The 25411-nt window shown below is 43.1% G+C and overlaps 1 protein-coding gene across 1 annotated transcript in view; it reads right to left on the minus strand.

Annotated features, from left to right (window-relative positions):
* The window catches only part of NID1 (nidogen 1), an 85821-nt gene extending 64246 nt beyond the window's left edge, over positions 1–21575 (minus strand). The window contains exons 1-5 of the mRNA XM_048843803.2: positions 21302–21575; positions 9998–10297; positions 6511–6740; positions 4431–4870; positions 2867–3016 (exon numbers count right to left, since the gene is read on the minus strand). Coding sequence (XP_048699760.2) covers positions 2867–3016; positions 4431–4870; positions 6511–6740; positions 9998–10297; positions 21302–21514 — 1333 coding nt within the window. The 5' untranslated portion in view covers positions 21515–21575. The remainder of the gene's footprint in view (positions 1–2866; positions 3017–4430; positions 4871–6510; positions 6741–9997; positions 10298–21301) is intronic.
* Positions 21576–25411: the final 3836 nt, after the last annotated feature.

Here is a 25411-nt window from a genome sequence, read left to right on the forward strand (position 1 = left end):
TCAGAGCTACAGAGTACAAATTTGCTCCTCCTTTATTTGAAGTTACTTCCATTAAGCAACCAAGATTTTTTGTATAGTCCCTGTTGTGGTCATGGCAGGCTTCGCTGTATTTAAGGTGACACTGAGTACCATTATAGTCCCACATTTTTCATACCTCAACTTTCCTCAAAATTCTGTCATATACAATTCGTCACTAGTTTTGCACAGAGGTAGTATTCTGGATTAGTATTTAGGGTGCTGTGGTATTTTCTAATGTATAAAGTACATGCATTAAGTTCAAGTTACATTAGTTTCAGATCTTTTATTTTCCTTGCTCTGGATTGGTTTAAATTTGTAACTAACACTGAGTTAAATGCAATTTTTGCCTTTTGTAAAAACCAGAAAGCAAGGAAAGCTTTTAGTCAGTTACTTAACAGCCAAAATGCATGTATAGATTGAGTCGCTAGAAGGATTACAAGTGTATACGTAAGAAATTCCTTTTTGGATCTCACACGAGCATGTTTAAATATAGAGCCAACAAAATCAAGCAGCTTAGATATTTGCTATAGGAGCTGAAAAAGTCAGAGAAACTGGAGTCATACTTTGACTCCAGTAGTAAAAGTCAGATTGTGCATTCCTTTTTAAGAAGTTTCTTTCTAGAGATGGGCTACCCCCTGAACTTAGCAGGTCTACGAAATTCAAAGAGTAACCAAGGTCTAGTTTTCCTTTAGATGTTCAGCTGTCCTAGCAAGCATAGCTGAAAAGCTTGTGTAATTTCTTATATTTACCTCCGTTGCAAAATGGAGTAGTTTTAAACCATTCAGTGTATTATTCAAAGTGTCACCTTGGCTGCAATGGTAAAAAGTTACCCGCCAATGCCTTCAACCTATGCTTTGGGACTGAGGGTGCCCAAGCAGCCTTCAATTATTTTTCTCCACACAAAGCCCCATAAACTAAGAATTCAGATACTAACACTGGTCGGTAGTGGCTAAGGTGTCATATATAACAGGCTGTTCTAGCCTCTGTGCTCAATGTCTAACATCTGGGGAGGCTGCTGAGCAGCGCGGAAGCTCTGTGTGAGCTGTGATGTGTCCGGCTCGCAGAAGCTGGGTGCTCTCCGCTGCCACAGCCCATTTTAACAAATGAAGTGTTAAGGTGTCAACTCTAGAATAAAAGCTTTGATAACAAAGCTGTCCAGCATATAGTCATAAGAGCTCTACAAACAAACAAATCCCTGGTTTCCTAAATGCACAGTACTTAAAGTCGCTAAGTTTCCTGAAGAATATTCATTACATTTTAAGAAGTGGGCTGCCAAAGACTTCAGTATTCCCATTTGCTTATATGTGAAATTTACAGATATCCAACACGTCCCAGTTCGTCTGCTTCCTGTTTACATCGAAAGGGGGGAGAGAACTAGACTAGACACTGAGGGCATTAGGTTGTTAATTGTTTATTCCAGTAGACGTATGTTCCAGACAGCCGTTTACATATTTTCTTCACCCCATAACTATATGGAAAAATGTACTTTTCCAAGCAATAAATATTAGGAAGGGTAACAATAAATATTAGGAAGCGTCACTTCCATCCATTTTGGACCAGTCTTGCACTCAGGGTCAGCATTCACGTTAGTGGGGCGAATGTTTTTCAAAAAGGCTTCCACTAGAGAGCAGTGCGCATTGCAATAACCCTATAAAAGAGGAATGCCTCATCATTACTGAGCGCCTACACTCGATAGCCAGCAGGATGAGAGAGAGAACCTCACCGCAGTACTGTTAGCCTCATCTGGGTTGGTCTAATAAAGTCTCAAGTATGTTCCCAAGGAACACAGTGCGACTTCTTGTAGTAAGATACAACACTTTACTGTAGATTAGTGAAGCGAGACTTCTTGATGCCATGTATCTCCTCTCAACTAATGGTCTAAGGAAACAAATCATTCCGAAAATCTGAAGTGAGGCCAAAAATTGACAAGACAACTGCCCATTAAAGTGTCCTATTTAGACAGAAGGCATATGGCCCAATGCATAAGCCCAGCAAGATTAAAATAATAAAAAATAAAAAGTCTCTCGCAAAGTCAGCTTTCTTACTCTTTCATTCTGAACCAGGATCTGTGTTTGCTGCCTTTCAGTTGTTTTAAGGGGTTTTCCTTCCTTTTCCTCCTCCACCCCACCCACTGAATGTTCTTTGGAGGAGGAGGATGGAATTTGTTCTCGATGGGCCCCAGTGTAGTCTCCCCGGAGGAGCTCTGTGGCAGAGCTGTCAGGCAGAAAAAGGACTTTGCGTTGCACAAACCCTTTGAAGATCCCTAGCTGTCCTTCCCTGACATAATTCTCTAAAGCATAGTTGCTAACTCTACTGCAGACAAAAATGGTAACTGTGTAAGCAAAAGTCTGTTTTAAGAAGCTCCTTCCAAGCAGAGACTTGCCCTCTTAGAATCAGTGTCTGCAATTGTGCGGACAATTTGGTTTTCTTGTCAGTAGTAGACCATTATGCAAAACAAATAGGCAGTCAGTGCTATTGACAGTGGTATGAAAGCACTTCAACTGTGACCCTAGGTTCTAAAAAGCAATGCTTTCTCCATGTTAAGTTACATTTTCATCTTCATCATGGATACGTTCTTTATTATGTGTCCACTTAAACTTAGTTTATGTATGGCTTTCAAATAAATACACAAGATTAAGATTTTTCAAGATCGTTTAAGGAGTTTTACTTAACTCATAATTTTCAACTAGTACTTACAAAAACATTTAAATGCAGCAACCTCATCCCATTCTATACTAAAGAGGATTTTAAAAAATTAATTGCCTATGTATCCATATAACCATATTACAAGTTAAATGTCTCATACAAAACGTTAGTATAACTATTTAGCTTTGAAAAATTAAATTACCTTCTGCTACACATTGCCTGCCATTTCCTTTGTAGCCAGCAATACAACTGCAACAATACCCGTTTGGATAGTCTCTGCAAACAGCATGAACGGAACACTGATGACGGTTGTTAGCACAGGTCTGTTGGACATCTGTATGGTAACGGAACACTGCAGGAAGAAATACCAACCAATTAGTATTCTGCATATTACATTATAACCATAACATCCATAAAGATTCACAATAGGGCCAACTAGAACACAACACAATCCTGAGTTAGCTTCAGAATTTCATTGTGCCCATTTGATCAGCTTTTGGGAAAGGCAAACAACTACAATAGATTTTTGCTTGCCTTGCAATATATAACTAATTTGCCCAAATATTCTAGTAAAAGGTACTCGGCCAGATCCTCAGCTGCAGTAAATCAGTCGAGCTCTACTGTCTTAAGTTATGTCAATGGAAGTACACCAATTAATGCCAGATGTCAATCTGGTCCTTAAGCTAAACATGGGGAAAGTTTCTCAAGGTTCTGGTTTCCAGCCCACACCAAAAGGGACAGCCCAGAAGGGACAGCCCATTCACCCACTGTCAAAACCCACACCTGTGCTCTTCCAAGCTCACAGATATAACAATCCTCACGTCTGACGTCAGGGAACATTCTGAGCCCTGTCATTTCAAATAATTATTCTGTGTCTCACTTGGCTTCACATTTGGTATATTCATTGCCTCAACAAGTAGCATTGCTAGTACAGAGCTTTTAAACACACAAAACCAGAGAACCCTAAATTGTACATAGCCTTTTGTAGTGGTGGCTCAGGGTTCTCTGACTTTATCAAGTCATCTGTGTTCTATAAAAAGTTTATAAAGTTATACTTCTGTGAAAACAGACTGTATCATACATACACAATCCTTACTAAGTGCAGCAACATATTGCAACAGTTAAAATGCAGGTCATTACTTTAACAACCATAATAACCAAAACAACTTGAATAAAAAATGTTGTTAAGACAGAGATACCTTTGAGACTATATTGCCCTTCAGAAGTATTAATACACTTATTCCACAGAGACATTAGTCTTTCCACAGCATTCGATCCTTCAAGCTACTGAGAACAGACCCATTGAGGGACAAGTCTGTGGTAAGCACAACTGGCCATACATGTTTGTGGTCAAGTTTTACAATTGGACTTGAAACTTTCCATACGTCCCCCTAACATTGCCAAAACTAAACAGATCTGTCTGGAATTTCAGAGGTCTAAGGGCAAATCAAAAAGAAAGAGCCAATTTGGGATGGAGGATGCAGTGGGAAGCCATTCTGGGGGGAAAATAGGCTATATCGAGCAGCTTAGAGAGCACCCCTTAAATAAATCTACTTTTCATGCAGCCCACACTGCCCATACAGATCTTTCATCGACATACTCCCATGATGGGGGAAGCAGAAAACAAGGGGATAAGGGGGATAGAGGAGACTGGTCTCAGGACAAAATGGAAGCCACACTGGGGTGCTGGGGTGGGAGAATGAGGTGGAAGGGGGAAACTCAGGTGCCAACCCTAATATAACCTAAAACAGTACAAATGACCTTACCAATCCCAGTATCCTCAATATCTTCAATATCTTCCACATCTATAACCTGAGGATACTGCTGAGGGAACTGGTGGACCTGAAACTGAGGCGGCGTTTTCCCAGTTGAGAGTTCTGGCTGTTGATTGAAAGAGGACTCTCTTGGAGGTGTCTCTGTTGTTATAGCTTTGTGTGGTGGTTGTAAGTCATCTTCCGAAGCTGACTGAGGAATTCTATATGTAATATGTTGTTGATCCCCTCTTCTGCTGGGAACATCATATGGTACTTGTTGCTGGCTTATTTCAACTGAGTCATGGTGCAATACAGCTGGTTTTGAGGTCACCCCTTGATACTGTTCATCATCACCAAATTCTGGACTGTTGCTGATTTTGGCAGGCACAATACTACTAGATGAGCTACCAATCTCAAAAACCCAGATTCCTTTCCTTCCAGAATTGCTGCTCCTAGAAAGAGAGAACAACCACACTAAATAAGGGGTCAGGTAACTTAACAGTAAATAAAAGAAAAGGAGGACTTGTGGCACCTTAGAGACTAACCAATTTATTTGAGCATAAGCTTTCGGGAGCTACAGTGTGAGCCACAAGTACTAAGGTGCCACAAGTACTCCTTTTCTTTTTGCGAATACAGACTAACACGGCTGCTACTCTGAAACTTAACAATAAATAGAAATTCTATATGAAAAACACTACATATTTGATTCTAGACTCCATTGATAAATACAACTACAAATTGGATGAATTATCATACCTATACAAAATACAGCTTAGCGTACATGGCTAAAATTTTGGATAGTACACCTCTACCCCGATATAACGCGACCCGATATATCACGAATTCGGATATAACGCAGTAAAGCAGCGCTCTGGGGGGTGGGGCTGCGCGCTCTGGCAGATCAGCATGTCAGCGTGTTTGGCTCCAACACGCTGCTCTGAGAGGCGTGTTTAGGGTGCCGGGCCAGGGCCGAGGGTTTAGATATGGGGCAGAGGGTCTCAGGGAGTGGTCATTGAACAGGAGGGGTTGGATGGTTCAGAGGTTCTGGGGGCGGGGCAGTCAGGGGACGGAAAACGGGGGCGTTGGATAGGGTGTGGGAGTCCTGGGGGGCCTGTCAGGGGGCAGAGGTGTGGATAGGGGTCGGGGCACTCAGGGGACAGGGAGGAGGGGGGTTGGGTAGGGGGTGGGGTCCTGGGGATGATTAGGGATGGGGGGGTCTCTGGAGGGGGCGGTCAGGGGACAAGGAGCAGGGGGGCTTAGATAGGGGGTGGGGTCTTGGGAGGGGTGGTTACGGGCGTGGGGGTCTCTGGAGGGGGTAATCAGGGGACAAGGAGTGGGGGTTGGATGGGTCAGGGGTTCTGAGGGGTCAGTCAGGGGGCGGGAAGTGACTATTAATAACGGAAATGCTCGAGTCCAAAGCAAGTTCAATATAATGCGGTTTCACCTATAACGTGGTAAGATTTTTTTGGCTCCCGAGGACCATGTTATATGGGGGTAGAGGTGTATTGCCAACATGTTTAATCTACATTGAGAACTAACTTCTTTCGAACATATCTGGAGGTTAGGGAGGGTTGGGAAGAAAAGGTGGTGTAATTTGGCCCATATTCATCTTGATAGCAGCACTCTGAACTTTCTGAATTGCTCTCTTTCCTTTCTGCCCTCTTCCCCACAAAAACAGAGGCAGGGGTGCTGGAACAAATTGTACAGTGGGGGTGCTGAGAGCCATTCAACCAAACTGTAAACGCTGGATCTGATGAAAACCACTTCAAGCCCCGGGGAGCAGCAGCACCCCCATAGGCAGTTCCAACACCTATGAACAGAGGCCAAGACTTTTCAAAAAGGGATGCCTAAAGTTAGGCTTCTCAGAAAGTGCCCCAATTTTCAAAAGGGCTGGGCACCCAATAGCTCCCACTGAAGACAACATTAGCACCCACTTTTGAAAAAGCATCGATCAGATTTTATGATTTCTAAGACAATGGCTAATGAAAGCTTATTAGCTATGACATTTTCTCACATTGCAGACTGCATAAAAACATGTCAGACAGTAGCAAGAACTGCGATTTGGATTTATTTATTTATTTAAAAAGCATACTCATGCAGGTTTTTGATGGACTCTTCATCATTAGCAACTGTATTGTAGGATCCTGGTTTTATCCACAAGTAGTAGTTTGTAGCGGCTTGACTAAAGCCAACTGTAGCAGGAATCTTTTCCTCAGCATTCTTGGAGTGTGCACTGTAGAACTGCAAACCATCTTCTGGATAAAGGAAAACAGCATAGGAACTGGAATCAGAAGAGGCTAAAACAGCCTGGAATGTGTTTCTCTGTGGGGAAGATTTAAATTCCATTACTTGTGGGAAAATATTCAAGATTAGAAAAAAAGGAAGACACTTTACAAATCAAAGTCAAGATCTGGGTTCACACAATGGGTTGTACATTACACAATTATTAGAGACTGTTAAATTCCTTTGAGAAGTTTTTCAAAGAAACAGATTTAATTGTTTTTTCAAAAACACATTTGTGTTGACTATGCTTAAATGTCACAATCAAAGTCTTACTGCAGATAAACTGAAGTCAATGTAAAATAGCCATTAGGATGCTTAAAAAAGCCCTAAGTTCAGTACTATGTTTAGCAAATTGAATAGTCCTTTTAACAGAAAAATTGAGCGGATTGGCTGTTCCTGGAAGATCTTGTATCAAATTTAGATGCTAATTACAAATGTTTGCACAGAATAGCATATTGAATTCACAGCTTCCGAAAATAAGGCAAAAAAAAAAAATGTTCAGTTTTCAAGTGAGAAATGTCCTTACACAATGGCTGGGTGAGATCAAATACTCATACTGACTTTCCAAAACTACTACATTTTCATTTATCAGATGTTTTCTGCTTCAAGGACTTAAATCCCAGCTGAAGCTCAACATGGAGATTAAAGGAATATCCACAGAAAGAGAGCAGAGAAACTATCCTTTTAAATTTGATGAAACATAGTTCAATGAAACTCTCTAATTCAGTGCATTCTGGGGCATCTCAAGCCCCACATGGAGATGAAAAAGCCAAAGGTGTGCAATGAGGGGCAACACCCAATACAGGACCCCTCACAGTGCAAGCTTTACTGGATAACCAGCAGCAATGTTCAGGATACTTGTCAACCAAACAGACCATTCCTTTCATAAAGCCCAGTTTATACTAAGCCAATAAATAAATGACCAAATTAAAAAGCAACAACCTCAAAGCTACCACAACAAACTGGCCTTTGAGACGTCAAGGAATCAGCTGGCCTAGTGGTACTGCACTGGACTGTACATGATGTGTGTTTAGATGCAGACAGCACATCCAATTTTGAATTCTGAGCTGCATTTTTTATTTTTGGGGCTGTCGGGTCGGGGAGGATTTTGGAGGATTTTATTATTTGTTGGTAGAGAACATCCATGCCACTGCAATCGTGGCCCTTGCTGAGACAGTGTACCAGTAAGGGCCATTTATCTGACTTTAGCTGTTTACCACTGCCCCAAGCATAGGCTCCCTTCTGGGGAAGGTGGATGCTATGCCCATGGCCTAGTCAGACACAAGAAGCTAATATTTGGCAAAACAAGTCCCTGATCCTGGAAAGACAGAAGCACATGCTTAGTTTTACACACTGTGAGTAGTCCCATTGACAGTGGAGCTAATCTCAGTACATAAAATGAAGCACGTGCTCACATCTTTGCAGAATGGGACCTAAAAGATTTAGAAGATGGGGTGGGGAGGAGGGATTGTAGCTCTCAAATAAATTGTGAGATTAAGTCCTAAGCATACGTGGATCATCATACATTTATCTTAAAGAGACTACTATGGAAGGCCTTATTTCAGATATGTGAGTTTGTGGTGAATGAGATGTGATCAATCCATAAAGAAATCAAGGGCTAGATTCACAAGAGGACTTAAGTGCCTAACTGCCACTTTAGACACCTAAATCCCAGAATCAGGCCCCACTGGGATTCACAAAGCCTCTGATCAGCTGCCCCCGAAACCTGTAGGCACCAAAACTCGCTCAATGCCTCAACTGCAGTAAAAGTTCACAAGGTGTCTGTTTTTGCCTGAGCACACGCACTGCAGCCCCACACCAGGCATCCAGACACCTAAGCCCCGGAGCAATGCACGAACCAGGGAAAGACAGACAGACAGTCTTCTGCCTAACTCGCCTGCAGGGCCTGGTCTGGAAAGCATGTTCAGAGATCAGCTACCAGATCAGGCCCTACAGAGAAGTTTACACAAAGACAGAAAAGTTTACACAAAGGAGCGAGCAGGGAAGAACAACCTTCCTCATAACCTTTCGCCCAGTGGTTAGGGTACTCACCTGGGATGTGGGAGACCCCCAAGTTAAGTACCACCCTCCAACTGAGGCACAGGAAAGATTTGAAGTGGGTTCTGCCACCTCTCAGGAGTAAAAACTAGCCACTGGGGCATGGTATATTCTAGTGTGGAGTTCTCTCAGTCTCCCCTGTTGAAAAGTGGATAAATAAATTTTAAAAAGTAGGGGGACTCAATCCTGGGTCTCCCACCTTTCAGGTGAGTGCACTAAACATTAGGCTACAGAGTCAGTCTCATACTTACCTGCTCTCTCTGGCCCAATCAGTGCAACAGCTTCAACAGGAGAGACAGAGAGACCCCTGTCAGAATATCCCATAGCCCAGTGGTTACGGTGCTCACCAGAGAGGCACCAGAGCCCAATTCAAATCTCCTCTCACCATCAGGGAGAGGAGGGACTTGAATTGGGGGTTTTCCACATCCAAGGTGAGTATCCTAACCACTGGACTAAACATTATGAGGGTGCTGCTGCGCCTCCTCCCTCCCTGATAGCTTCTTACTAAAACAACGTAGGCACCTCACACCAAGAGAGCATTTGCAGCTGAGAATCCCACGTTGTAGGAGGCACTTCCCGGTGGCCCAGACTTAGGCGCCTATCTATGAGACGGGGCGGAAATGCTTCACACACCTGCCTTGGCTTAGCATCTTCCATCTTTGGTTAGGGCATCACCTAGTGTGCTGGCTTTTGTGAATCCTATTCTGAGATGCCCATCTCTTCCATTCATTGTGTAGGGAGCCTAGGTGCCTAAATCCAGCCTTTGTGAATCCCAGTGATTTTCTAGGCACCTGAAAGTTAGACCTAATGATGTTGAATGGCACCACATTAAGTTTCTTTGTTAATTTAGCCCCAAAATTCCAGGTTTTAGTACCTCTAAGTTCCCTGATTATTCCAAGTATCTGGCATATTTTTGGGTGTCGTAAAAGTTAACATAACAGCCCAAGGATAGTTTAAAGTTGAATAAAAAGGTTAAAACGTGAGCTTTGTCCTCATCTCCACCCACATGCTACAAGCCAAACTGCTTACATCTTTTAAATACGTCTGAGAAACTCCTCCCAAAAAATTCCTTCTTGTGAATGCTGTGATAAGCACAGAAAGCGAAGTGGTAAGGTATTTAAACTGAAATAATTTTGTTTTTGAAGTATGAAATATTACAATTGACACTTAAAACAATGGACCATGGAGGTACACTTCTGTTGCACTTGGTCTATCTTAGAGCTCTGTCTAATATTCACCTTGCCTTCCAGAGTGGGGTCTTCTCCACGTACATGGTAAGGAGCCACAAACGTCCAGGTAACAATGACAACACTGCTTGGATCAAAAGTGGCCTCAGGGAAACCTTGTTGGATATAGTCTGCAGCAAGCTGTAAGACATCAGGGGATGAATCTTCTCTATAAAACACCTTCCCACGTCCATCTGTAGTGTCCAGATCAGCCAAAAATGGAGCAATAGCTCCAAAACTGAGTGGGAACTGACCAAGGTATTCTTCTTCTTTTGATGGTTCATTCACTGCAATGATCCCATTAGTGGCCACCTAATAGAAAGGGTAAAATCATTTAGACAGGGCAGTAAGTATTGTTCACATGGCTATTTCATAAGTCTATACACTTTTGTAGTATTTTCAAACCCACTGAAACATTTCCGATTCTCAAATACCTAATATCAGTGAAGCTGAAGCTTGTATTTATGAGATAAGTCAAGTTTAACAACCTGTAGGACAATCCCCAAAACAACTTTTTATATCTATCTGGAGGAATCTTGGGGTTTTAGCTTCTCATGTTTCAGCAACAAGGTACATTAAGAACTGAACATTCTTCTCTCTGAAGGATGAGATTTCAAACAGCTGTACTTCATAGGTTACCACATTCACCTCTGCTTATGGCAAATCAATACAAAATAAGCACATCTCACAAACTCCAAAACTCTCAATCTTTATAGATCAAAACCCAGTGCAAGCAGTCTTTTGTATGGATTCTCTTAGATGACTAGATACTAGCCATTATGCTATTAAAAATGTTTACATAAGAGTGCTGCTAGATACGGAAGCAGGGCTGGCTTTAGGGAAAATGGCACCCTGGGCAAGCCTGTATTTTGGTGCCCCGTCACCCACTGCCTCTCCCCACCTCCTACTCATCCTCCCAGACTCCTGCTGCTTTCCCATTAGTTCCGCCATCACCGCTGGCCCCCACTTCCTCCCCAGGTGCCTGATGCCTTCCCACTCCCATTGCCCCAAGCTCCCTTCTGTGGCCTTGCACTCCAGGCCCACCACACTCCTTGCCTCTTGACCACAGTACCCCCTGACCATGGTGCCCTAGGCAGTCACCCATGTCGCCCACCCATAAGGCCAGCCCTGGATGAAAGTAATGAAGTAAATACTCAAACTTAGAATTTTAAAATGGATAAATAAATACTTAGGACAATTACTTTGTTGACTAACCAGTGAGCCAGATTCTCACCTAATGCAAACTAGTGTAGTTCCATTAATGTCAATGGAGCTATTCAGATTGACACCATCTTAGAATCTGGACCACACTACTTCTACACTGTAAGACCCAGGAGCAATGGTATGGATGACATTATACACTTGTAGGAGAGCTTGGGGCTGATGAAAGTGAGGGATCAACAGCATCATCATGTGCCCCCCACAGCAGGAGCAGAGATGTTGTGCAACTTTCCCCAACAGATCAGCCAATAGATCTTCCTCCCAACTTCCCTGCTTAGGGCTTTGTGCAAATGGCACAATCAAGCCATTCCTCACGTTCCTTCCTTGCATTCAAGATTGCTGTAACTGTAGGTCCTGTCTACACTGGCAAGTTTCTGCATAGTAAAGCAGCTTTCTGCGCTGTAACTCCCAAGGTTTACACAGTGCCAAGCCACTCAGTGCGCAGAAACCGCACAGTTGCAGTGCTGTAAAAAACCCACCCAACACCTTTCTATACTGGGGCTACAGCACCGTGATGCCAGTGTAGACACTGTGGTCGATTACAGCGCTGCGACTGGACTCCGGGAGGTGTCCCACAATACTTGTTATCGCCTCTCTGGTCATCGGTTTGAACTCTACTGCCCTGCCCTTAGGTGACCAACCATCATCCCCACCCCGTAAATTCCTTGGGAATTTTGAAAGTCCCCTTCCTGTTTGCTCGGTGATGCGAGCAATGGTCTCAGAGCATCTTTCCAGGCAGCCATGCCTGCTCCACGCACCAGGCGATCCCCCGCTTGGAGCAATGCCAAACTGCTGGACCGCATCGGAATTTGGGGAGAGGAGGCTGTCCAGTCCCAGCTGTGCTCCAGCAGTACGGATATACCACCTATGGACAGATTTCATGATGCATGACAGAAAGGGATCATGATCGGGACACACTGCAGTGCAGGGTCAAAGTGAAGGAGCTGTGGAATTCCTACCACAAGGCGCGAGAGGCAAACCGCCGCTCTGGTGCTGCGCCCATGAGCTGCTAGTTCTACAAAGAGCTGGACGCAATACTCGGCGGCAATCCCAACTCCACTGCGAAGACCACTGTGGCTATTTTGGTGGCTCATGTGTCAGTCAAGAGTGGATCGAGCCAAGAGGAAGAAATCCTGGAGGAGGAGTGGGAGGGGGACCCAGAGGCAGAGGATGACTCAGAGGTCAGAGATGCATGTAGCCAGGAGCTCTTTTCTACCCCAGAAAAGGCTAGCCAGTCACAGCAGGTGGATGTTGGCGAAGCGCAAACAGGAGAGGAGGCCCCTGGTAAGCAGATTTGATTTTGGGAATCACTGAAGCGAGGTGTTGGGGGCAGGAGGGTTGCAGAAAGCAGGCTTGTCTCCCACCGCATGCCTAGTCTGAGCAGCGGAACAGGCTATTGATTGACTCTCTCACTTCGTGGAAATCTGCCTCAGAGATCTCCAAGAAACTCTCATGGAGATACTGGGCAATCTGCTGTCACAGGTTCTTTGGCAGAGCAGCTTTGTTTCTTGCCCTATTAGCGGTAACTTTCCTGCACCACTGTGTCATCACTGGGTGGGGTGGGGGGTGGGGGAAGGCACCACACACCATTGCTGCACACAGGCGAGCTGCATAGGGGCCAGGGCAGAAGCCACAGTCTTGGAGAAGACCCTCCCTTGATTCTCTGCTCACCCTCAGCAGCGAGATATCTTCCATAATGATCACATCCTGTGGAAAGTGTGGGGACAGGAATGATTATCAGGGCCCCCCGTATAATGCTGGCTTTCCCCAAGAGCCACATGCCCAGTGTACAGCAGGATCCAGGAAGAGTGATTTACCCTGCCCCTGCAGCTACTCACCATTTTGTGGCATATGTGTGCTTGCCTGGGACCAGCCAGTTAGTGACAGGTGTGTGAGTACTGACTGTGTTTTAAATCAGTGTTCTGTGTGTTGCAAACAATACTGTTTCTGTAAAATGTTGCATTTAAACCTCACAGAGATGACCTTGGGAGCCCAGCTTCCCTCTTTGTTATCGGCGGCTGAATGGCTGTGCAGAATTAGAAAGTGGCCAAGAAGAACTAGGGAGGACTTTCTGCATAATGTTACGATGTATTCCACGGCTGAGAAGCAGGAATTGAAGGAGTGGCGGGACAGCGAGAAGAGGGACTGAAAGGAGAATGCGGCGTGCCACAATGAAGCCATGGAGAGGTTCTTAAATGTTATGGCGCGCCAAGCAGACACACTCCAGGAGTACTTGTGGCATCTTAGAGACTAACCAATTTATTTGAGCATAAGCTTTCGTGAGCTACAGCTCACTTCATCGGATGCATACTGTGGAAAATACAGAAGACGTTTGTTTTTATACACACAAATCATGAAAAAATGGGTGTTTATCACTACAAAAAGTTTTCTCTCCCCTCACCCCACTCTCCTCCTGGTAATAGCTTATGTAAAGTGATCACTCTCCTTACAATGTGTATGATAATCAAGGTGGGCCATTTCCAGCACAAATCCAGGTTTTCTTCCCCGCCCACCCCCACAAACCCATTCTCCTGTTGGTAATAGATAAGCTATTACCAACAGGAGAGTGGGTTTGTGTGTGTGGGGGGAGGAGAAAACATGGATTTGTGCTGGAAATGGGCCACCTTGATTATCATACACATTGTAAGGAGAGTGATCACTTTACATAAGCTATTACCAGGAGGAGAGTGGGTTTGTTTGGGGGGGGTGCGTGTGGGGGGGAGAAAACGTGGATTTGTGCTGGAAATGGCCCACCTTGATTATCATACACATTGTAAGGAGAGTGATCACTTTACATAAGCTATTACCAGCAGGAGAGTGAGGTGGGGGCAGAGAAAACCTTTTGTAGTGATAAACACCCATTTTTTCATGATTTGTGTGCATAAAAACAAACATCTGTATTTTCCACAGTATGCATCCGATGAAGTGAGCTGTAGCTCACGAAAGCTTATGCTCAAATAAATTGGTTAGTCTCTAAGGTGCCACAAGTCCTCCTTTTCTTTTTGCGAATACAGACTAACATGGCTGTTACTCTGAAACCTAGCAGATACTAGACACTCGATACTAACATACCGAGCAGTTCTGTGCCTGCCGTCCCTGCAGCCACTGTCGCAAAACTCTTTCCCATGCTCTCCCCAGACGCTGCCAACACACTCTTATCAACCTCCTGCCTCCAGTCTGTACCCACAGCATTCCACTCCTCCCCCTCACAGTCTAGCACTGTGGACTCCCACTACCCACTACACTCAACACCCATCCCTCTGCAGTTTGGCCCTGCTGAAGTACAGTACCCACTGCATTGTACTCCAAAGGAGAAGGCTGGATATGATCCCTGGACATACACAAATCTTTAGCCGTCCCGGGACGTCACCTCGTCCTGGGATGTTCCCTTCTCCCATCCCCCTCACCAATGTTTTTGTTGTTGTTGTTTGCCTCTCTCCTCCAGTTGTTTTTCAATAAAAGAATTGTGTTGGTTTGAAAGCAATTTTTATTCTATTAATTGAAAGCAAACAGAGTCCTGCAAAGCAACAGACAATTATGTTAAGCCTTCATATTGCATCATCTGCACCAATCACCTCCTAGCATTACAAGCACTCCCGAGCGTAGCAACAAATATTAGTGGCTTTCAGCTTCAAATTGCTGCCTCAAGGCATCCCTGATCCTTATGGCCCCACGCTGCACCCCTCTAATATCCCTGGTCTCTGGCTGTTCAAACTCAGCCTCCAGGCGCTGAGCCTCAGCGGTCCAGGCCTAAGTGAAGCTTTCTCCCTTCCCTTCACAAATACTATGGAGCATAGGCTATAAGCATTGGAATATTGTTATCGGCCGGGTCCAGCTTCCCATAGAGGCTGTGCTAGCAGGCCTTTAAATGGCCAAAAGCACACTCAACAATCATTCTGCACTTGCTCAGCCTGTTGTTGAACTGCTCCTTGCTGCTGTCAAGTTGCTCCGTGTATGGCTTCATAAGCCAGGGCATTAAGGGGTAGGCGGGGTCTCCCAGGATCACAATGGGCATTTCAACTTCCCTTACGGTCATCTTCTAGTCCAGGAAGAAAGTCCCTGCTTGCAGCTTCCTGCACAGGCCAGTGTTCCAAAAGATATATGCATCATGTACCTTTCCGGACCAGCCTGCATTAATGTCCGTGAAATGCCCATGGTGATCCACAAGCACCTGGAGAACCATTCAGAAATACCCCTTGCGATTAATGTACTTGGTGCCATCTATCGCCGTCTGGTGCCAGAATTGGAATATGTGTACCATTTATCGCCCCTCCGCAGTAGGGAAGCCCATTTGTGTAAAGCCATCCACAATGGCACGCACATTGCCCAGAGTCACAGTCTTTCGGAGCAGGATGCGATTAATGGCCCTGCACACTTCCATCAACATGAGTCCAGTGGTTGACTTTCCCACTCGGAACTGGTTAGCAATCCATCGGTAGCAGTCTGGAGTAGCCAGCTTCCACGGTGCAATTGCCACGCGCTTCTCCAGCAACAGGGCAGCTCTCATTTTCATGCCCTTGCGCCGCAGGGCTGGGGTGAGCTCATCACACAGGCCCATGAACGTGGCTTTCCTCATCCAAAACTTCTGCAGCCAATGCTCGTCATCCCAGACGTGCATGACAATGTGATCCCACCACTCAGTGCTTGTTTCCCGAGCCCAAAAGCGGCGTTTCACTGTGGTCAGCACGTCCGTGAATGCCACAAGCAATCTTGTGTCGTAGCTACTACGCATGGCAAGATCAATGTTGCATGCCTCTTGCTTTTGTAGTTTAAGGAATAACTCCACTGCCACTCGTGACGTTTTAGTGAGAGGATCCATTTAGGATCCATTCCTGCAGTCCAAAGAGGCAGGGCCCACAGTACACAAACGGTTGAAAGATGGCGCCAAATGTGGACGGAAGCACAGGGATTGCTGGGATGTGAAGCAATGCATCATGGAGCATTGGGACAGGACCCAGGATGCCCCGCGACCCCCTCTGCCTTCCCACAGCTCTTAGCGGCAGAAGAGGAAGAGACGTTCTGTGGCAATAGCTCCCCAGAGTGGGTTGCTGTCAAGTAATTTTGTTGGTTTCTCAAAAAACAATTGAATATCTTCATGTTTTGTTTTTCAAAGGAGATGTTCTGTTCAGATTTAAACATTACCCTGCATTATATGCAACCAAGCTTTGTACTAAGAAAAGGAGTACTAGTGGCACCTTACAGACTAACCAATTTATTTGAGCATAAGCTTTCGTGAGCTACAGCTCACTTCATAGCATTGTATTATTGTTCTACTGCAAAAGAACCAGACTATTGAAACACTGAAAAACAAATATTAGAAACCGAGCAGTCTGGATTCCTGGTGTAAAGTGAGTCAAGCGCACGGAATAAGCACTCATCATAAGTAGTGAAAAGTTGTTTTTTAAATTTCAAAATTTAAGAATTAATGCATTTTATTAACATACATAAGGAAATTTGTTTTTTTAAAGTATTATTTAACTTTACCATGTCCCTTTAAACTCATATAAATACACATTTTTATTAATGTTGATACAACTAAGTGAAAGCTCAAAAATTGAGATATATATATTACAGTTTAATAAAGAAATATTTTTATTTTAAAAAAAAGACAAAAAAGCTGAAGTTTTGTGTTGTCTAAAGACAGTAACAGCTGTACAGGTTTTGGGTTGGTTTTTTTTTGGCCTTTTAGGGTATTACTCTATTTAAAATGACAGGAAGTGGTGGCAGATTTTTTTTAGCATTTTAAACTGCTGGATTACACATTGTCAAGTTACATTTATGGTTTGTAGTAAAACATACCAGACACACTATATACAGCTCTATCTCAATTAGTCAAATGGAGCAGCAGTGAGCGGGGTAGAAAAATGACACTGAATACTTTTGTAAAATCAAATTTTCAAACAAGTACATGGTACAAGTTTGTTTGTTTTTTTGGAGTGTAATTACCAGACATTGTGGGGACATGACACTTTCTGGGTAAAAATTAGCTTTTGACAAATAAGGTTGTTTGTTTGCATAACTGAGTGCTGGTACAGTTAAAGCAACAAAACTTTCTAACATGAACAAGGCCAAAATTTAAAAGTATAAATTAAACAAGTTTACAAATGTAATAAAACAAATTAAATCAAGTTTAGTTAAAAGACTCCTTTCCAAAAGGAAATAACCTCAGACCTCTCTAAATCATTCCTCAGGTGATATCCACTATACAAATACATAACTGTTACACTGTGTCCTGTCAAATTGATGGTCAGAGCAAAAAGGGGTGGAGCTAAGATTTAGTTCTAGATTAGAAGGTCCTTCACTGAAATGCCTATGGACTATTAGTTCAAGCACCTCTTTTTATCTCAACTGTTAGAATATATATACAGAATTACATTTAATGAAACCTACATTAATAAACATTAAGATTGCAAAAATAAAGCACCCAAAAGTTAAGAATAATGTGGAAAGCGTTTCTTATCAAGTATAAAGAAATGCACATTTCATCACAACAACCTAAACTGACCCAAGAATTTTTAAAGTATTAAAAAAATTATTTTGGGGATTCTATAAATTAGTATATTATCAGTTAATATATTTATCAACTAGCAGTACTTTTTGTAAATTCTGTTTCTCAAGAGTAATATTGTATATGTAGTTTAATAGAAAAAGTATAAAACACTTTTGGTAAAATTCCTTCAAGTGGGGACTCTATTCCAGAATAATTTTTTTTAATTCCAAATAATCATTCTGGCTGGTACGATGGACAAAATGCCAGATAATTAAACTAATTCAATTTATAATGGCTCTTGTGAGGGTCTGCCTCATTCAGTGTGCACCTGAAAAGATATTCATGTTCACTGGAAAGTTAAGTTACTAAGCATGCCTATACAGCACACAAAGTGTGATTTTAGAAGGTTCAGCTTTAACTGAACCAGGTTAACATGTGTTAAAGGCAGTGTAGTATGTCTGGTCGACAATAGTCTTTAAAACGCATCAGATCTCTGATAAGATCTCAGGAAAAAAGACAGTCATTAAGCAATGGTCTAGGCCAGGTTCTGCTGCCATATTAACACATGGATATCAGTATCAGTCTTCACTCGGCATGCCAATAAAAGTGTGAAATAGTCACAGCAAGTTCAACATAGAAAAAAATTGAAAGATTGCACCCCGCAGATCTCATGCAAAGGAGCACAGGACTGATTGTCATCAGTATATTGGTGATGCTGCAGTCCAAATAACCTCCACTCCACTTAGTGGCCTCACACTTTACACTGAACAAGTACCTCTGACCATCGGTTCTTCCTGGAAAACACTGACTTATAATGTTCCTATGGGCAGAAAGTTACGAGAACACTGTGGATGCTACCAGAATACAAACAGCAAACAACAACTGAAGGTATAGATTAGAATTCACTTAAGAAAACCTTCAAGCACCATTACTGCACCACTGTCTAATATGGTAACCAATATTGTCTCGTTGTTTTCTTGTACTGCCCTATCTGTCTGTACCCATCAGCTGTCTTTTGTCTTAGACCTAGATTGCAAGCCCTTTGGAGAAAGGACTGCCTTTTTGTTTTGTGTTTGCCTAGCACAACAGGGTCCTGCTGCATAATAGGGCACTTAGGCACTACAATAATACAAATAAATATTATTATTAACAAGCTATCCCCTTGGTCCTGCCACAGAGAAAGGAAAAAAGCCATTCAAATACCACTTATCTGCAGAGTCTGCAGCCATGGAAAGAATACCACATATAAAACTATAAAAATAAAGCAGGTGATAAAATTTAAGAGAATCAGTGTGGACACTTGCCTGGTCATTATTAAAAGGAGATAAAACAAACAAACGCAGTGCTGAAATATCATACACTATAAAAATTTCATTTACAAAAGGCCTGTGCAAGTCTTGAAGTTACTGATAAAAATGCATAATTGAATGTTTCAGATTATTTGAAACTTACTAGCTCTTAAATGGAAAAGGAGTACTTGTGGCACCTTAGAGACTAACAAATTTATTTGAGCATAAGCTTTCTTGAACTACAGCATCGGATGCATTCAGTGGAAAATACAGTGGGGAGATTTATATACACAGAGAACATGAAACAATGGGTGTTACCATACACACTGTAAGGAGAGTGATCAGGAAAGGTGAGCAATTACCAGCAGGCATGCAGGGGAAAAGTCTCTAAGGTGCCACAAGTACTCCTTTTCTTTTTGAGGATACAAACTAACAGGGCTGCTACTCTGAAATGTGTCATTATACACGCTCTTAAATGGACTTTTTGGTCTCTGCCTTCATTGGATACCATGTGACACCACAATGCAACAGGAAACAAAATCTAAAGCATTCCCTATATATAATTAAATACATACATTTCGTAGAAAACACTAAATAAAAAGTGTGTGAGTTCTCCTCTCCCTTTAAAGGAACTCAGAATTAGATATTTATGCCCACCTGAAATTCCAGCTCAGGTTCTAGTTTCTATGGCTATACATAACTTTTTCCAGCACTTTTAATACCTATATAGTTCATTTTCAACAAAAATACTGATACATCCCACTTTTACTGTCTTGTGTTAATAGCTGTCTGAATTAGCACGTGATTCAAGTCATACATAGATATTAAGCAAAAAGAAAAGGAGTACTTGTGGCACCTTAGAGACTAACCAATTTATTTGAGCATGAGCTTTCGTGAGCTACAGCTCACTTCATCATATTAAGATATTCTAGATAGTATGCACGCACGTACCCCACCACCCTAGCAGTTCTCTTAGCAGTTAACATCATGCTGAGAGTTCCCAAGACAGTGATAAGGGGTGAAGTGGAGGGGGTCAGAACGCAATTTAAGCACAGATATATCAGTCTTGAATTTGTCAGTTTTTGGTTAGATATTTTTTGCTCTAATTTTGCAGCTCACACAACACATACAGTATGAAAGTGATATTTCTTAGCTCCAGGAGAATAGCTAGTATTTCAAAATCTGTACACACTCTGGCTAAGCTGTTATGTGCCTTTTCCCCCTGCAGACCGCATATCCATGGCCTCCCAATACAGACTTGGTAATACAGACAGAGCTACTGTATTTAGCAGTGGGTTGATCAGAAACCTGATATAAAATAAAGCCTTATGACCCTGTAAATTAAGATTTTATGACAAACATATTATAAATGTATGTCAATCTACAGCCAAGTGATATAGTTTTGAGTCAAGGTGCTAATGCAACTTAAGCAACCCACCAGCAACAATCGCCATATAAAGCATCAACTCTTTCCTTTCACTAGCAAGACAGCCAGCCATACAAGGCAATCCACCAAGGAATTCACACTGGTCACTTATTTGGGGCTATATTTTTAAAATCCCCTGGTATGTGAAGAAAAATTGATAGTCATCTTAGAATCCAGTGCAACAAAAACATCAACCTTGTCTCCCTTTTCAAACCACTACTCCTGGGGAGAAGATAGTCTGTTCTTGCCTAAGGGAACAAATTAACTCAAAAGTCCAACCCTAGGGGAGACAGTGGGCTAGATTTCAATCTGTGCCCGGAGTCTGTGTCAGCAGACTAAGATTTCCAAAGGGGTCTGCACCTCCATTTGAATTTTTCAGGGGCCCACAAATGAAAAAAGAAAGTTGAAAATCACTAGGCTAGATCCTCTCTGATGTACAGCAGCCCAGTTCCACCGAAGTAACTGAATTTACACCTGCTGAGGATCTGGCTCGGAGAGTTCCGATCTGCATTGGTAAGTTTTGCGTTCAGCCTACGCCCTGTAGTGGAACAAACCCCCCGGAAATCCAGGCAACAAGAGCACTTTCAGGGAGGGAGCTACCCAGCCGAGAAAGGCGGGCGTGGGGGGGGGGGGGGGTGGCATCTGCTTTTCATTGGGTCTGTCGTTAGCCAAAGTCTTCCAGCTCGGAGACCTCCCCACGTCGCCTATTGTACAGCGCCTTATCCCGGGGCGCAGCAGCGCCCTTCCAGCAGCGCCCGGCTGGAGAGGAGGGAAACGGGGGGATCTTCTACGCGCTGAACCCGAGCGGCCCGGCAGCAACCCGGTTAGTTATCTGCCTCGCCCCAGCCCAGTGACTCGCGGCAGCCCCCGCCCGCCAGCCCCGCACTCACGTAGAGGGAGCGGACTCTGGAGCCGTAGAAGCGCAGCGGGGTGCGGAGCTCCAGGGCCGGGGAGCTCACGTCGTCCCCGGGCTCCAGCTCCGCGTCACCCCGCTCCGCGCCGAAGGGGAAGAGCAGCCCCCCGCGGGGCCGGCAGCCCCCGGGCGCGGCCAGCCCCAGCAGCGCCCACAGCAGCGCCCATCCCCAGCTCCGCCCGGGGAACATGCTCTCCTCGCCCGGCGCCTCCCTGCACAGCGCGCGGCAGCAGCTCCAGCGCGGGCGGCGGAACTCTGAAGCCCCCAAAGATTTAAACCCAGCCAGGGCTGGGGTGGGGAGGGGAGAGGGGGGCTCCTGCGGGGCTGAGGAGCCAACCAATGAACAAGGCAGAGAAAACCAGCCAATCACAATTAGAGGGGAAGGGCTCCCCACCCCTCACTGCATCCCGACCCCATCAGTAAGTCTCTTTCGTACCAGTAAATTAAATAAATTAAATCAAATCCATCAGCCTGAGCTTTCCCCCTGCTAATCCCATCCCCGACCGCAGCAACTCAAAGTACCCCCCCCCACTCCCATCCCAGCCACATTGTGCCATAACTCACCCGACCAATAACATCTCTTTTTCTTGCAGTTGAATTGGAGGGGTGTTTTTTTTTTTGTAAGTTTAGAGAATGAAGCAGAACGCCTTAATGCGTTCCGTTCCCTCCTACTCTCATGTTGATGCCGTAATTCTCTTAAGAAAACCAAAGTTCCCTGACTGTTGAAAATACAACAGATTCCAACAACGGGACGTAGTGCTCATGTGCAGAGCAGCAGCAAACTCAGAATAAAAGTAGATAGTACATTTCCCAAAAGAGAGAAGAAATTGTAAAACATTCCTTTTCTCCCTATTTCTGTTCTTATGTGGAAAAATATATATACAACAAATACATATGTACACACACACCTGTACATGTGGGAAAGGAGAGAGAGAACTCATTTTCTTGTACAGTTTTTCTTTCTTAACTTTGGAGTTTAGATCAGGCAGATCAGTTTATATGAGATACTAGATCATCAAAAGATAAAGTGACCATAGTATATGTCTGGTTTCAGAGTAGCAACCGTGTTAGTCTGTATTCGCAAAAAGAAAAGGAGGACTTGTGGCACCTTAGAGACTAACCAATTTATTTGAGCATAAGCTTTCCTGAGCTACAGCTTACTTCATGGGATGCATTCAGTGGAAAATACAGTGGGGAGATTTATATACATAGAGAACATGAAACAATGGGTGTTATCATATGTCTATGTCACTATGTAGAACACAATACAGTAGTTGCAGGGAAAAAAGGATACAGAATAGAATGAGGGGGCTGATCACTGGGAAGGATGGAACTGAGGCCTGTTGAGAAGGAAAATTGTTTTCAGAGGGGCAGGCCATGGGAACCTTAGAAGGTCACAGAGAAGGAGGGGGCTTGAAGGAAGATCTCAGACAGCCTCATAAAGTTTAAGTCACAGCAGCGTGACATGTGAATGTTTGCCTGTTTATTAAAGTTGAACCTCTGAACCTTTTGGGATTCACTCATCATAAATCTAAATATGTCTATGTCACAATGAAGAACACAAAAGCCAGTAGAGAGGGGGGGAAAGGACACAATATAGCAAAATTCTATATGGAGAGAGCAACTCACTTTTGCACCCTTGGCAAAGTCAGATGCCCAGGGGAACAGAGGCACACAAAGGGCAATGTTGTCCCTCACCCTACACACATGTGCAAGGGAGTAAAAGGTTATAAGTAGATCGAGGTGAAATTTTTCAGGAGAATAGTTTATTCATTGAAAAATGCAGTTTTGGTTGACCCAAAATTATTCACAAGTTTGACTGTGTGTGTTCCTCCTTATAGCCGTTAGTCCAATGCTTAGGGCACATACCTGGGATGCGGGAGACCCAGGTTTGAATCTCCATAGAACAAGGACTTGTACTCAGATCTCCCTCCTCCTAGGTGAAGCATCCTTACCACTAGGCTAGAGGCTATTTTGGGGTGAGTTGCTCTCAATCCCTCTATTCCACTGTGTATAAATATTTAAATATTCATTGTGCCAAACAGAAAGCAAGTGAGACTGACTCTATAGCCTGGTGATTAAGGCACTCATGTGGGGGGTAGGAGATGTGGATTTAAACCTCTCTCTCTCTCCCAGATTCATAGGAGGGAATAAATGACTTGCAAGAGCTAACGTATGAAGTCAATATGGGGTTGAATCCAGATATATTTGCTAAAGAGAATCATGCAACTCCCAGAAAATTGATCTGGAGTTAGGTACATCTGGGAGGATGTCAGAATGCCATTTACTCTCACATAAGGTTTTTGATTGACAATAAAAGCTTCCATAAAGCACCTTTCATTCAGTATGTCTACACTACAGGGCATAGCCCCATAGTGTAGACACAGCCTACACCCGAGAGAAGGGGTTTTCCATTGGTGTAGGAATACCACTTCCGCAAGCAACAGTAGCGAGATAGATGGAAGCATTTTTCTGTTGACCTACCTACATATACACTGGGTATAAGAATGACATAGGTGCCACACACAGTGATTTTTTAACATCATTGAGAGATGTAGTTATGTCAACCTAAATTTTAAGTGTACACGAGACCAGAGACACATAAGGTGCAGATCTGATGGCAGAATTTTGTCCATATTACAACAACCAATCATCATAGAACAAATTAATCATCCAGATCTCATTTCTTGTATAACAAGAACATTCAGATGCACATATTATGTCCCTGTTCCTGCAAAGATTTAGGCTTATGCTTAACATTAAGCACCGTAAATCCATTGACTTGAACAGGACTATTCAGTGCTTAAAGTTAAACACATGCTTAAGTCTTTGCAGGATCAGAGCCTAACTTTGAACTTTACATCTAATTTCTTGTACAGTCCTCAAAATCAATAGATATATGAAGGGCTCAGAAAAAGAAATCATAATTTGAGTTACACAATTATTTCCCACAAAACCATGAACACTTTTCCTCATTTAAGCAAAACTAGGATATAATCTGTGGGAAAGGATATGGGAAACAGAACAGAAAGAACATTGTCACCAAGGACAAAGTATCTGGCTATATAAAAGTCAAATATCACAAATATCCCAACTGTCATAAGGTCACATGAAAAATATTAAACTCCTTATCTAAAGTTTTAAATCGATCCTATCTCCCATTGTCTCCCAAGGGGAAGCCTACCTCAAGAAGAAGAATAGGCAGTTTTGGGAAGTAGGAGAGGGTTGGGATGGAGCAACAATCTATTTTAAAACTTCATATGCTTTTCACAACAAAAAGGGCAGTATAACTATCTCAAGATTTACCACTTTGTCACTATATGCAAATTTAAACTTTATGCAACAAAAGGCACAAAAGAGAGGCACTATGTACAGACTTCAGAATAACAAAAAACGTGATTAGAGGAGACATAATGACAAAAGGTATAGTCAGTTTCTAACTGATTGCGGTGAACAGAGATGAAGCACTATTGTTCACAGAACAATGGGAATGGGATGTGAAAAGGCAAATTAGAGTGGAACAATGGAAATAGATATGTAAAAGTTGTACTTTATCTCCTATCTGCTGTGGAAAATTACTTCAAATTACTATGCTGTACCATTGGTGTCTTATCCTATCAGCCTTCAAAAGACAGCAAACAAAAGGAAAATGTTCTTGACATCTTGTGGTCTGGAAATGAGGAAAGGAGATTTTATACATCTCACGTTAAATCATCACTCAATCTAAAATTTGCCACCAAATCCAAAGTATCAGTATGGGTCAGATCCTGCATTCTGTATTTACCCAAAACTTCCACTACAGTAAACTGAGTGAGAGTTTTGGATGCACAAGGAATACTGCATCAAACTTGACATGTATTCTAGCAGCAGACCCAAGGTGCTATTTCTTGACCTTTCAAGAGATGATCCACAAGGCAACAAAGGTAAAGTACATGTATGGTATTAGTGGTGGCTAGAAATTCAACAGCAAATATTTGGAAAAAGAAGCATCCAATATGTGCTAAGCCTTGACATTTTGATTTAAGGTTATTTAGAAAGTACTAGTGAAGACTGAGATACTTGCTCATAATTTCCCACCCTACCATTC

The sequence above is a fragment of the Caretta caretta genome, chromosome 3, assembly GCF_965140235.1.
Source record: "Caretta caretta isolate rCarCar2 chromosome 3, rCarCar1.hap1, whole genome shotgun sequence".
In the NCBI taxonomy this organism is placed as follows: Eukaryota; Metazoa; Chordata; order Testudines; family Cheloniidae; genus Caretta; species Caretta caretta.